The 15,140-nt window shown below is 39.0% G+C and overlaps 1 protein-coding gene across 3 annotated transcripts in view; it reads left to right on the top strand.

The window, feature by feature from the left end:
* Nucleotides 1–15,140, top strand: part of KMT2C (lysine methyltransferase 2C) — a 194,876-nt gene that overhangs the window by 39,374 nt on the left and 140,362 nt on the right. For all 3 annotated transcript variants that reach the window (XM_065666832.1, XM_065666830.1, XM_065666833.1), the window contains one exon: nt 10,206–10,294. In XM_065666832.1, coding sequence (XP_065522904.1) covers nt 10,206–10,294 — 89 coding nt within the window. The remainder of the gene's footprint in view (nt 1–10,205; nt 10,295–15,140) is intronic.

The following is a 15,140-nucleotide window of genomic DNA, read 5'->3' on the forward strand; positions in this document are numbered from 1 at the left end:
GAAGACTGCCATGGAGAAAAAAAAGTGCAAAAAGCAGCTTGATATGGTTTGAGTCGAAACCATATAAATAAAAGAGAATAAAAAGAGGTGAAACACTGAGAACACTGATGTACAGCAGTAATCAGTGTCCCAAACAAAGATGATAATTCCACAGTTCTTTGAACAGAAGCATAGAAGTTCCCTATTTGAATTATTTGGGTCTATCTGTAACATATCTGTAATTGTCAGAAGGCAAATTTGTGTCTCCAGGTTGGAAGAATCTTCTTCAGGGATGGGGAAAAAAAGTGTTGGACTGTTTTATTCACAGAGTGCAGCGTTTCTGCCTTATCCATGCCCCTAGAGATTGATATGTCTGTTTATAAAGAAGCTTTTAAACATGCTTGAAGATTTGTATTAGTTGTGACTGCTCTTTGGAGCGTTGCTTATTATGCTACTTGTATTGTTGTTTGTATTTCACAATAGGATTTCCAGAGTTTTATTTACTCTGGTATAAAAATAGTTTCCGTGATCTGGCTTTTAGGATTTACTTCTAGTTGGGAAACAATTTCGTTAAAAGAAAAACAATTCATGTGAATTACAAATTTACAGTGACACCCATGAGATTACATTGCCCATTTTCTTTTTAGGTCTATTTTTATTCTTCTGAGGTTTTCCAAGCCTTCTGAGGAAGTTCTAATGGATTTTTAATTAGCGAACAGATCTTGTGTTTTTTTCCCTTTGGCTTTCCTAGGTTTAGCAGTTTTACTGAAAGAAAAATATTTCATAATACTTGTTGACATTATCTGAAATAAAAATGCATTGCTTTATAAGGAGCACTAAGGGTGCTAACAGATGGAAAAGCTATGTGGTGATATGACATTCATTTCTGTTGTGTGTTTTTCCTGTCTAAATCCATTTTGGGTGGGTAATGTCAAACTAGTTAACATGCAAGAACTGCTTTTCTTACATGCCATCAATTAATCTGGCTATTATTAAGAAAGTTCTACCTAATGGTTTCTAAGTCAGCATTTGCATAAAAGCAGGTTATTTATATCACTTTGGGTACTGCCATTCCTTTCATGTGCTGATCCTTCCAGTTCAAGCTTTAATGCTTGTTGGGGGAAGCATTAGGGAAATACACTGATGTTGTTTCCTGTAGGTTGTCCATTGCCTTTTATAAACAGAAGTTCAAGTGAAGTTGGAGGGTGGATGCCTTTCTCAGGGAATCCTGTAGCATGCACTGAGGGGCAGACAGGTGGGGGCTTTTGTAATATTGTGGGGTCAGAAATCTGTCCAAAGCATAAGAATGGAGTTATTTTCCATGTAGTCTCCAGGAAGACTTGTGTTTGCTACTAGGTCTAAAGACATGAGTAAGATTGATTTCAGGTGAAAGATACTGAGCTTTATTTGATGAGAAAGCATGGGATGTTCTGAGTTGACTGATGCATTTTGATAGATGTTAAGATCTGTAAGCCTCTCAAAACAATGCCATGTGAGTGGAGTTTAGTTTGTCTTAACTATTGTTTCAATTTATTTAAGAGTTGAGTACTCTCGTTCTCTTTTGAGCATCTTAACTGAATTAACAATGAGTCAAGGCAGTGGTTGGAGCTCTTCATGAGCATTGTATGGTGACACTACTTGCTGGGAATGAAACCAATTTTTTGCATAAAATCCCAAACTTTGGTTGGTTGTTTACCTGCACTGTGTGTGGCTGGGTATTGAGACAGGCGGCGGAGTCTGCACCTGCAATTAATCTTTCCAGTGAGAATATTGAGCATGAGCAGACATGCATTTTTGAAAGACTCTTCACGAGTTTATTGTGGTAAGACTCCAGCAGGCTGCAAAGTTTCAAAAGGAAATCTTTGAAAATGACTCTTAATTAATGGTGCTAAAATTACAAAAAATCTGTTCACAGAGACCAAAACTTCCACCAAGTTCCGAGTACTTGGCAGCTGTTTCTCATGCATGATGACTCAGATCTGCTGAATTTTATGTTCAGGATCTTGAAATCACCAGACATGAGGATTATGGTCCTTACCATTGTATTGTCACCCTTACTCAGAAGAGAGTAGCAGGCAAACCCTGCAGTGTATGAAGGAACAAGTAGCCGGGTAATGTTTAATTCTTAAAAACAGACATGAGCTTGGTGCTTTTGTGGGTAAAAAATTCTGGGCATCATGGCTGTCACAAGATTGGAGGAGTTGAAACTTGTCATAGTCGTCGTCATGGAGAAACAAAGCTTGCGTTCGGATGCAAGTGGATGCTTATGCTCCCCATCAAGAAAAAGCGTTTGATGCAGTATTTTGATGCAGCTTTGTTAATTCAAAGGAAAGAGGAGTGTGGATAAGTACAGTGTGTGATGGTCCAGGTGCACGTGTGAAACTCTTGTAGAGGTTAGGAGATTAGTGGTTTTGACAATGACGGTGGTCTCTCAACTGTTAATGTTGCCATTTTGTTCTTGCCTGTACAGATGGAACATGTGAAAACGTTCAGTGGTCATGATAAGCATCATTTAGCAAATTCATTGAAGAGCCTCACATTAACTGTTGTCAGGAGGAATCTTAAGTATATAGCCATTTCCAAGTCTGGGGTCAGGTAGATACACGGAACTAGCTGGGGTTGGAAACACGCAGATGGCTCTGCTTGTAGTTGCTGGTGCTCCGAAGGATTTGTCTAATTTGATTCCAGGAAAGGTTTTAAGAAATACTGCGAGTGCTGAAATTCTAGTGTGTTATTTTGCATCATTTTGGTAGTGAATATAGCTCAGTGCATTGCTAACAAATGTATGAAGGATGTCATTTGTGCAAAACTGCAAGTACATTAATATGTCAGAAGGTCATAATTGCATCAGCAGGTTTTTTTGTAATTACTTCTGAAATGCGTGTGATGGATAAGGTCTGAATGTAGTGTGTTTTTGTTACAAAACTGAAATTATAAACTGCAAGTCAGTGAGACCACCTTTCAGTGAGAAGGTAGTTCTTGAGAAATACGGGCCTGTAGCAATTTTTGATGCAGTATATTGTTCAGTTAACTTGACAGATATTTGTCTAAAAGTTATTTTTACTTACAGAATTTATAGATGGCTAAACTGTCAGTTTGAAAAGTAAAAAAGAAAGCTGAATGATCTCCTTTTATATGATTTCTCACTCTGTTATTCAAACTGTCTCCGAATCTGAACTCTCCGTACGTGTACATGAGGCAACCTGGCTTCACACATTTAACATCAAACTCAGATTTCGCTTGTAATGGTATCACAAAACGGTGTGCAGAAGTACATTGCAGTGTAACAGCCTCAATATTTCAGTCTATAGTTGTAGCAGAGCTGTGACTACATGGGTATTTTATGGGCTCATGTGAAAAGTTTATTATTTGATGTGCCTGCAACTGTTAATGAATCCTCCTGGTTTGGTGCTTGGCTCTTCACTAAGGATGTTCCCAGATGGGAAGCAACTTGTGAAGAAGATTTCATAGTCTTGTTAGTAAAGGTCTGTTTCAGCTGTGGTAGTCTTCATCTGCTTTATCTTTTAAAAGAGCAGTTCTAGACTCAAACCGAACAACTGTAACTTCAGGGAAGAGCAGAGAAAATGCTGAAGATGGTTGCTTTGGCCAGACCAGCCTCATCACCCAACAGGGTGCAGCTTCAGGCTCCTGGATCTGGTGGCCTTCTGCAAAACAGAGTTGAGAGTGAGATTTTCCAACAGCAAGATGCCATTCCTGTTTGCAGTAATTATGCCTCTTTGATTTGGGTAGACAGTTCTGAGGAGTGCCTGCCAGCAGAGCATCCTATTAGCCTTTTCTCAGCCTCCCATGGAAAGTCATTTTGCTCCAGTATTGGCCTGAGAACCCACATGGTAGAGCTAACTGTGCAAGGGAAGTTGAAGTTGAAAATTCAACCAAGACGAAGCAAACTTCACATTCATTTAAAAGTACTGATTTAACCTTTGCGTTGTTAGAACTGTGCAGTGCAAATTTGTTCTGACAGTCAATATTTTACTCAGAACCTGCCTAGGACAACCTTTTTTTCTTCAGGAGCTCTGCATTCATTAGTCAGTTTCCCTTGTATTAGCTTACTTTTGTCAACTTTTTGTGAGCGTACTCTGGAATGAAAGCAAAGATGCACCTACAACATTCAGTACAAATAATCTTTCAAAGACTCCTATTTGCATTTCTTTGGGTAGCATAGGAAATCTCTGACAAATCTCCCTTTCACAGGGGAGTACTGGAAAAGTTTAGATAAGAATCATGGAGCTCAGGCCTAGCTTCTTTTTATACTTTTTCTCGGACATCCCTGATCTCAAAGACTATAATAGTTTTTTATTTCAGTGCTCTCAGTGGTAGCTGTATTAAATACATATGTGGAAAAAGGTTCAGCTCTGAACATGTTACAGCCTGGGCGAATAAATAATGTTGAGTGAATGAATAATGTAGGTCATTACTGGTTAAGGGAGATGTAAGATGGGAGTTGCAACGTTTTGTTTTTAAATGTGATCTGGGTTACTTCTCTTTGATGTAGTAATTTATGAAAAGGCTCTTATGCTTTATAAATTAGAAGTATTAAGATACACACTTTTCTTTGATTGCACCAGGAGATTAGTAGGCAATATTGAGTATATTTTTGAGATCTTTTAATAATGACACTGAAGGTTCAGCAAGCTCTATAATGAGATTACAACTGAAGTCTGCTTCTGTGGATGTTAAACAAAAGCAGTTTCCTACAGTCTTTCACTTCTCTCTTACTACTAAAAGGTCAGCCTTTTTTCACCTTCGCATCACTTGTTTCTGTTGCACATCTTTTCCATACATCAGTCCTTCTGCCTTTAATACATAATAGAAGAAGAAATAGGAAGAAAGTGCATACTGAGTTCTTCTTTTTTACTAACTTTAAGAAATGTTGTGGAGGGAAGTGCAGGAAATACTTTCACCTGTTATTGGTTGCTCAGTCAAAAAGTCCTCTTTAAAGTCTTTTAAATCAGAATCAGTTTGAAGCTGGAGTCAGTGGGATAGCAAGTTTCTTGTTTTAGGCCTGTTAATGTTTAGAGCTACTGCAATTAATTCTAGCTAGGCTGGCATCTGCCTTGCTTCCAGAGCTGTTTTTGTTCATTTTATTCAGATTTGGATGTAGAATTTTCTCAACTCCTAGCAGTAATAAAGACTGTATTGACAAGTAGTGTTCAGAGAGGGGGGAAAAAAACCCACCTTTCCTTGTAGGTATTTCAGTGAATTGATTCTTGCTTGCTTGCTGTGCTTGCATTCACATGGGGCTACTAGCTGAACAGTAGGTATTCTAACTTGTGTTTAAGCACAGTTAAACTTTTATAGCTGTACTTATGGCTCAGAAATGGTGGGAGCACGTGCAAAGCATGGCTGTTAAAAAGATTCTTGAAAAGGCAGTAACAGCTTTCACTTAGGAAACTGTTGTGTGAACATTAATTCGTTACTAGCCATGGTGACGACAGCACTAATTGAACCTTTTTATAAATCATTTCTGTACCATCTTCCAGGGTACGGCAGTGGACAGATGTTCATTTAATAAGACATCTGTGCTGGTTTAGGATGCTACTGTATCCCAGATGCTACACTGCTTTTAAGGTTATTGGCCCTGTTCTATGTATTTAGTTACCATCATTTTGCTCAGTAGTTTGCAAAGCATAGGCAGGAAGTTAGTTTCTCTCCTGGATGATCTAGAGGTTTCAGCATTTGAGAAAGAAGGGGAGCTCTGGGGAGGTTTGTATGTACCTGTTCTCATAATCCTAAAACAAAAAGTACTGGATTGGTAAAGTAGTTTCAATGGATGTTCTGAACAAATTGTCACCTGATTTTGCAGGTAGCAACTTAGGGAGAACTTGCAGGAGCTGGTCCTAAAGTAGCATCCCGGCAGTGACAGGCAGCTGAGGATAGCTGCTTTGTCAGTTATTTCATGTTGTTCCAGGAGATGTTGGCTCATGGCCTTAGTCCTGATCACTTTGTGGAAAAAGTGAGTAAGATCCAAGATCTACTTTTGACCTACATTGTATTTGTCAGGTGATGGTGGTAGTGCTATCACCCGAAAACAAAAACCCCAAACACACAAAAAATGTCAGGCGCATTAAAAAGAAAGAAAGAAGGAAATCAGTATTTGATTCCTGGCAGGTGAGTAAGACACATCTTCATTTTCTCCTGGCATTGAGCATCTGTACCACGCTCCATGTAATTCAGTGGAAGCCACTCAGGTGATCTTCCTTCTACCCAGAGAAGAATTACGAGGTTTTTGTTTACTGTGGTGTATTTAAAGATGGAGATTAATGAAAGGCATTAGCGAAGGAAGCTAACTGGTAGCAAATTTAGAAGTAGGTCACACAGGATTTTGACAAATGACTCAATTTTAGGGAAATATGAATAAAATTATTGTAGACAGTAATTATATTCAACAGGAGTCCTATGTATGTAAGAAAGCGTAGTTTTGTCGCGTTGACTTTGTTTCATGAAATGCTGAATGTGCTTTAAACACTTCAAGAAGTTTTATTTCTCTCAGTGGATCCCTTCTTTTAAACATAAAATAGATGTGCTTTTGTTTTTGCCTTCTAAATTGAACTCTGTTGTAGGAAAAAGGCAAGCGAGAAGCCAATTGCGGAAACCCTGGCAGCAGTTCAGCCTGCGTACCAAGCCCTCTGCCTGTTGAAATGACTAATATTTATTGTTGTTTTCTTGTAGAGTTGGTATTGGTCAGGCTCTGCCTGTACATTTTGTTCCTGGTTTGTAAGCTGTAGGAGATGCAGCTCATTTGTGCTTGGTACTTGCTGTTGTGAGCTGGTGGGGTCTCTGCAATGATATATAAAAGCATGATGTAGTTACTCCTCCTAGTAAGAATGTTTGGGATTGAGCTTCGAGATCGTTTTTTGTAGTGCCCTTTTACAAGGGCATGTAGTGCCTAGGACAAGGGGAAATGGCTTTAAACTGACAGAGGGTTGATTTAAATTAGATATTAGTAAGAAATTCTTTCCTGTGAGGGTGGTGAGGCCCTGGCACAGGTTGCCCAGAGAAGCTGTGGCTGCCCCATCCCTGGCAGTGTTCAAGGCCAGGTTGGATGGGAATTTTGAGTGGAAGGTGTCCCTGCCTGTGGCCAGGGTTTGGAACTAGATGATGTTTAAGGTCCCTTCCAACCCAAATCAGTCTGGGATTCTATGACCTAGAGCGAAATTAAGGTTATAATGTTCAAGATAGCAATTATGGTTCACTACTGCCGGGCTTTATGTGAGCAAGGGGCAATAGTCACAGGCTGTTGTTCCATAATTGTTTTAAGGCAGGAAAAGCTGGCCCCTCCACTATCTTGCTCCAGCAGCCTTTTCACATCTTCCTTCAGGAGAATGAACTTCAGAACAAGAAGTCAAGTCCCAGGAGAATAACAGAGCACAGGTTGCTCTCCCCACTTTTAAGGAGGAGTGGAATAAGTAAATAGAAAAATAAACAATTCACAGTGTTTGTCAGTGTAAAAAAAACTAGTGTTATGCAAACCAGGCAAAGCTGTATGAAAAACCTATTAAATAAAATGTATAAATTTAATACAAATAACATTAAGCAATACATTCTTTTTACAGATGTTGATTGCAATGATTAGGGATGCTATATGGCCGCCTCAGATGGTGTTTTCTGGGAAAACATTAAATTGTAGTTGTCACAACAGTGTATATTTTACTGTTCTGTGACTTGAATTATTTCTTTTTCGAAGCCAAACATAAATTTGTGGGCTGTAAAATCTCTTCTGATGACTGTGAAAGGAATGTAACTAGCAAAAATAAGTTAATGATATAATCCAGTGTTTTTTTCCACCACTTCTTCATTTTTACTTAAAACCTACATGGAGTTATGAAGGCTTTGTAGAGTATTTGGCAGAAGGGAATGGCAAGGAAACACCAGATGTAGTTGTATCTTTTGCTGAAAGAAGCAATTATGTTGAATTAATTAAAACTTCTGATTTTCCTTAGTGTTAAATAGGTTGCTGCAATACAGTAGGGAGTTCAAGGAGTGAACACTGCTCTTGTTTAAGCAAGATATTTAAAAAGGCATTGTGAGGTAGTTCAATGCTTAATGCATGACACATAGTCATAATAGAAGATCTAGAGCTGTATGTAAATTATTAAACAAGCATAAACAATCATCATCATCTGCTATCCAGTGACCTTCACCTACAGGGTTGTGTTGGAGAATACTGAGATGGATACTTGTGAAGAAAATGGAATTACCATTTGTGTCTGTGATTATTTCAAAGTAATCCTGGTTTAGTACAAAGTTGTAACTTTGTGTTGCAGACGGATACTTGGTAGAAGAATAATTGGGATAGGATTTAGAAATAATCCCTGTTCTTAGCTGGTTGTGTTCTGTAAAGCTTTCCAGCATCCCTACACCAAGGAAAGTGATTTCACTTACCTGCATTCCCACCCTTTCGTTTGGTGCTGCCTGATGTGCTGGTGGTATCTTGTGAAGAACTATGAGAAATGTAATACTTAAATACTCTTGTTTACTTACCAGCTGCATTGGTTATCTGAGTGTTAGAAGAGTGTTACCTCTTTCTTGCTGTATCTCTACCTTGCTAGGAGAGCCTGTTCTATCCAAGGCGTATGATGTTCCATTTCCTCTCTTCCCTACTCTTCATTATGAGTGAGAAGAAATCTGTGATGATCTCTGATGCTGCTGCAAGAAACACTTGTGTCCTTCCATCTCATCTAGGGGAAGGTGTCTCTGCCCGTGCAGGGGTGGCTGGGGCTTAAGGTCCCTTCCAACCCAAACCATGCTGTGATTCGATGATTCTCCAAAGCTTCCAAAACCCCTCATTTGAGTTATTCTTCTCCTCCTTTGCAGAGACAAAGCCCAACACAAATATGAGCAGATCTTTTTGTTACATAGCCCAAGGTGTGTTGCTTCCCTGCTCTTCTAGCAGGAGGGCAACGCGTGTGTGCCATGTTACCCTCTTTGATCCACGAGAATGAAAGGCATTGCATGATGGCGTTTATTTCATAGCCAATTTAGCAGCTCTGGTTCTGCGGAAATAATTTAGATAGATTTAAGAATTATTAAGACTGTACAAAAAAGAAAAAAAAAAAAAGGAAGTGCTGGTTTTGGAATGATTTAATCACTTAAAAAACCTCCAAACAAACCTGTTCCCCACACTCCAAAAATAAACCCAAATTCTTTCAGAATCCTCCATGAAAGAGGAACCAGAGGGGTTTTGTTGCTGGGCAGGGACAAGCAGGGTGCTGGTGTCTTGGCTTGTGTGTCATCCTGATTCAAGGCATGGTGGTGGGGTGAATGGTTGCCTGGGAGCTCTGGGACACTGGAACTGCTGAGATGCCCCGTACCACTCAGAATTTGTGTACTTGGAATCAGGAGCTCCCAGGGTCTCCCAGGCTTTCCGTCAGCACACCAGGCAGGTTGCCATGTAGCCTGAAAATTTGGGAGGCGAGGTGCCAAGCCCTTGGCTCCTTTTCAAATGGGCTGCTGAACAGCTGGGAATCTGGATGCTTGGGCTTCTCAACAGCCCACCACATTAGTTGCTGAAGAGCCAGGCAGGGAAATAAGGCTGGAATTTGTGGCATAAACCTGTCTCCTTTCCATCAGACCTTGGCTGAAATTGAAACAAATCTGTTGAATACTTCAGTTTTGATGGGCTGTCCTCACGTGATGACTTTTTTCATGTGATGACATCTAGTCATGTCTCATAACATTTATTTTATGTGTCAAAATATTGGTTTGACTGAAAATAATGTTTCAATTTAATTGCTTTAATGTCATTATTATAAATATTTCTTGCAAGGATGCTCTGGATGGGTTGGTACTATTTTATAGTGTACATAACTATTGGATGTGTTTCGGATTGTGTTCTCTCATCTCTGTCTATAGTTTCTTCCGATACGGAGTTCATATCTTAAAGTCTTGCTGATTTAATGTATTTTTTGATCAGTAGAAGTTTGTTAATCTATTTTTCTTGTAAGAATAATCGGAAAAACTTGAGGTGCCAAATGCTGATACGAGTATATGTCGTTGAGAACATTACCTAGAGCAGGAAAAAAGGCGAGAAAACTTATGATTTATACAAGACTCAAATCAGAGGTTAACTTAAGCATTGCATAATTTAGTGCTGACACTTATCCCTCAAATTTATATTATTTAAATGCTAATTTAAATTAAAACCTTCTTCAAAATGTAAAAACTGCTTTCAGTTTCAAAAAAGCTTTCCTTTCTTATCTTTGCAGGCCTCGTAGTAGAGGAAAAACTGCAGTGGAGGATGAAGACAGTATGGATGGTTTGGAGGCAGCAGAAACAGAAAACACTGTGGAAACAGGTAATGAGAGTGTAGTGTTGATGCTCTCTCAGAAATGCATTTTAATTATGCAGGACTTCAGTAGTCAACAGTTTTTTTCTAGAGTTTAGTAGTATGAGATGTGCATCTGGGCAGATAGAAGAAAAACTCTGTATTTAAATCTATATTAAATAAAGCTATTTGAACATGCTGCTTTTAAATAGTCCAATGGGAGTGTTTTTGTAGGCTTTGTAGGCCAGAAAAAGAGGCTCTTTTTCTGGTTCTGCAAGTCTGTATCTAACAAAAAAGAGTTCTGCAGCTGTAGCTGCTATTCTTAGAATACCTGCCAAAATACAGTATTACTATTGACCTGTATTTTAGCAGACTACAGCAGATTATATACCAAAGGGATAATCGGGATAACCAAATGTTACTGCTTGCTACTGCTGCTTAGGAAACAAGATAAATCTCTGTTCGTCTTCTTCTTGTAAATATTTGTTGTGATAGTACCCAAATGCTTCAATTACCAGAGGGATCTCATTGTACTGGACCAAGTACTGTTGTAACAGTCTGTGATTTCTGTTCTGGCAGGTTAGGAGTCTAAAGAGACAAGCAGATGAGCTAGCACACAAGATAAAGGCCATGATGAAGAACTGTCATCTCTTTGCCAGGCACATGTCTGTAGCCATTTGCCTGTTTTTAACCAGGATGAATATGTGTAGAAGAATAAAACCTGCCTGGAAGGAAAACCAACAAACTATGGCCAGTTGGCAGAAGTTTGTTGGCTTGACAGAAATAAGCCTTAAAAATGCATTGAGACATAAGGATTTATAAATTTAATTAAGTGGTCCTATATGTGTAATGAGCAAAGTGGAAGGAAGAGCAGAGACACTAACAGCAGAAGTTGGCGGTCAGGGTGGCAGTTGCGTGGAAATGTGCTGGCTGAGTTGAGGAAGTTGTTGAATTACTCTCATAACCACTCAGTAAAGGAGGTAGAATTGTGAAGTCCTTAAAGACGAAGACAAGAATTTGTGTTTAGTGTAGATTTATAGGGAGAACAAGTAGAGCCTTTTTTTTTTTTGCTTTGTTTTTTCTTTTTTTTTTTTTGCAGTGACACTTTCCATACAGAAATATGGTTGCAGTGCTGAAAGCCATAAAAGGGGTTGAAATTCTCAAGTGGATTCAGGATGAGCTTTGACTCAATATGTTGGTCTCTTGCTTCTTACTTGCTAGATGGCGAATGATGCTGAGAAAGCTTTGTACTCAAGACTAGGCTTTGGGAAGTGTAATGAGTGTTTAGTCACAACTTGTGTTGAATTCAGGTGTTAATGGCTCGTAGAGGGAGTCTGTACATTGGAGCTTAATGCAAGGATGTTTCATTCTGTCTGTTGTCTTTTTGCCCCTGGTAATAAGCTGCTGGTGGTAGTGAACTTGGACAGTCTTTTCCAGCTTCAACAAGTAGGTAATTACCAGTTAACTAAAGTTGAAAGTGAAAAAGATATTTGTAGACAGTCTAGAGTAGGAGAAAAGAAGGCTGGTTACAGTTGTGTCCTGTATTCCATGTATTACTCTTCCTATCAAATGTGCTAGAAGCAGCCTTATGAAAATCAGTAAAGGGGACAGAAAGTGTGCTTGTAAGTGGTAATCTTTGTACATTTTAAATATTTTCGTTTGCTTGTTTGGATTTTTTTTTTTTTTTAATCCAAACCAAAAAGAAATGCAAGCTTAAAAACTTCTGGTACACCCCTATGTAGGCAATCTAGCGATAGCAGCAATTTCTTTGGCTTTACATGTAATTATTAACAGAGTTCCTCAACAGAGATCTGAGAGCAGTTTTTACTTTGGAGGAGAGAGGGACACATAATTATTTTAAGGCTTCGAGACTGCATACAGATAAGTCTCTCCATTATTCCTCATCAGAATCATCGTGGCTGTCAGACAGGGCTGATGCTCCTAAAGGTACAGGCAGCAGAGGAGCACTGTGCTAGAAATCCTCTTAGACAAAGACTCCTCTGCTGGAAGTGGTGCACTTCACTGAGAGCCCAAGGCAGTTCTGCAAAGTGTACTCTTAAGTGAAAAAAAACTTGGTAAAAATACATAGGTCCGATATCCTTTTTTTACAGGGGTACCAGAAGACTTGAAGAGCAGTATTGTGGTGAGCCATTTGATAGAGACAGAATTGCAATTGCGTTATTTTAAAAGTTGAATACCACGTGTCTTGATAAAGGTTTAATCATATTAATTGAAAAAGCTGCTGCCTCTAAAACTTACTCTAAGAATTTACCTGTGTTAATGATAAAGTGTGGGAGAAGGAGCAATCCCAATTTGTTGCTCCATGTAAAGCTGTGTTAGTCAAATTGAAGTGTATTTCTGTTCTAGTTTATGTATTTCTACTTTGACTAAAAAGGTCTTTTAATTTGTTTTCTTGCAAACAGTGGACTTGCCAGCAATTTGCTGTAGTAGTTGGCAAACCAGAACACAATATAGTAGTATTACAAAACTTGAAATGAGATCGTCTAAACATCTCGACATGCAACTTCTGACATACTTTGAGTCTCCGTATTTCTAGCTTCTTTTCCATTGTTTGGCTCATGTGTTGGGAATAATCAGGGAATTTTTTACTTTCTGAGGTTTTTATTTCTTGTTTGTTTGGGTTTGGGAGGTCGTTTCTATTTTGTTTTACTTAAGGAGTCCAGCATTACTGGTGCCTATTTGTGAATTAATTTGCATAAGATGAGAGAAGTCCATGTTACTAATGTTGTATTCAGTATAATGAGCTCAACTTTTAGGGAAGGGAGCAGTGCAGAAGGGGTGAGAACTTTCGTTGCAGGGAAAGAAAAATCAAATTGGTTTTTTTTTTTGGGGGGGGGGGAAGCAAAAGGGGTTGTAAGTACTAAACATTATACATTATTTCCATTTGTAATGTTGATACAAATGTTTGTTCAAAAAAAGAAAAAAAGGCAGAAATTCTTCCTGAAGTGACTGTTTTATAATGCCAAGGCATGGCTGTTTTAATTGCAGTTTGGGAAACAAGTTACTACCCTTAACAAAATTCTGTAATCTCTTATGTGAAAAGAGGCAGAATTAGAAGCAGAGCAGGGTAAGCTGTGTGCCGCTCTGATCATTTCAGTATGGGTTATTATCCCCGCCAACTGCAGTGATTTCTGAGCCCTGCCCGTTTTCTGCCAAGTGCTATGTTCTCTTTGGGTAAATGAACGTAGAATTCTTAAGGATGGAAAGAGGGGAGAGATTTGGAATTGGAAAAAGGAAATTCTGGAATTTGGAAAAAAGATCTCTTTGGAGCTTAGTCAACATTTTCTTAAAAAAGTGGTGCTGCCAAATGCTTCTACTGAATCAATAGACTTCTAACTTCTTGTAAACCTCAGGGCAGATTCTTTTCTGTTACCCACCAAGCCCTGTTTCTCTTGCTGATTACTTAGCTCCTCCCTTAGTGTCTGTTTTGCTTCTGAGCTTCTTATTGGTCTTTCCAGCTGTACGTTCCTTCATTTTTCTTCACTGTGGTTCTCACAGTGATGTTGCACTGGTAATTTCCCTGTCCAACCAATGTTGAGTTTACCCATCCCTCCCATCATTTTAGCACCTGCAGCATCATAGCATGATTAAGGTTGGCTGGACTTCTGAAGATTGTCTGGTCCAGTCCTCTGCTCAAGCAAGGCCACCCAGAGATGGTCATCCAGGAACATGTTCAGGCAGCTTTTGAATATCTCCAAGGATGGGGACTCCACAACCTGCCTGGGCAACCAGTGCAAGCTCTCTGTTCACTCTGACAGCAAAAAAGTGATCTTGATGTTCAGAGGGAACCTCCTGTGTTTGTTTGTTCCCATTGCCTCTGGTCCTGTCAAGACCTTCCAGCCATCAACATCTTCCACCTTTCTAGCTATCAGTAAAATACAGGTGGTTGTAGAATACTGCGTTCTCCTGTAGGTCCACTTGTGTTGCTCCTCTCCGTATTTTTTTTTTCTTCTGAGGAATGAGTCTCTTTAATGGCCAAAACCCACAGAAGTCTGGGAAGCATGTGGGTTTGTGCACGCATGTAGATGCCAATATAAATCTGTTAATCTAAAGGAATGAAATATGACAAATACATCCTGGTAAGCTTTCCTTAGGTTTGGTGTCTCTTAATGAAGCCAAGTCTGTTAATGAAGACTTGGCCTCTGGTTCTTTTCCCCATCTTCTGTTAGTTCCTGCAAGTTTTTATGCTTTGTATTATCTTGGTTCTACATTTAACTTGAGTGAAAGTGAATTCTGTGTGTTAATTCTTTGATTATGCCTTCTTTTGTTTCTGCTTTTCTTTTAAGAACATTTGTGAAATACTCAACTAGTCCTAGAGTCTTCAGTTCTTCCTGTCTTTGTGACACATAAAAATGCTGAGATTCAGACTCTGATCTGGGAGAACCACAGTTAAGTTTAATTTCTGAGTCTCTTGCAAAACTCATAGTAAATCCATTAACTATTCTGCTTACTATCTATACTATGTCAACTAATTTTTAAATGAATAGTTAATAACAGATCTTTACTTCCCCATGGTGTTTGGAGGCTTCCGAATTGATAATACATAGAAGAGCCTGTATGATCCTATCAACTGATACTGTGTTGTTGTCATTAGTAAGTTTATTATCAGATCCATTGATGTTGCCTGGCCAGGTGATTTCTTGTTGAACTTCACATAATTTCCTCTAAGATAAGCCATGATAGGTGAAATGCATTGTTATTACTAGGCAAATACATTGAAATAGTAGCCTGTATCCTGTGTGATGTACACTCTTTTCCTCACTGGAAACAGTGCTGATTTGTGTATGTTTTAGTTCTATGGAGCTGTCTTAGTTTTGAGTCATGCTGTGTTGAGGCCAACTCTCCAGTATGGTAG

The sequence above is a fragment of the Lathamus discolor genome, chromosome 2, assembly GCF_037157495.1.
Source record: "Lathamus discolor isolate bLatDis1 chromosome 2, bLatDis1.hap1, whole genome shotgun sequence".
Lineage (NCBI taxonomy): Eukaryota > Metazoa > Chordata > Aves > Psittaciformes > Psittacidae > Lathamus > Lathamus discolor.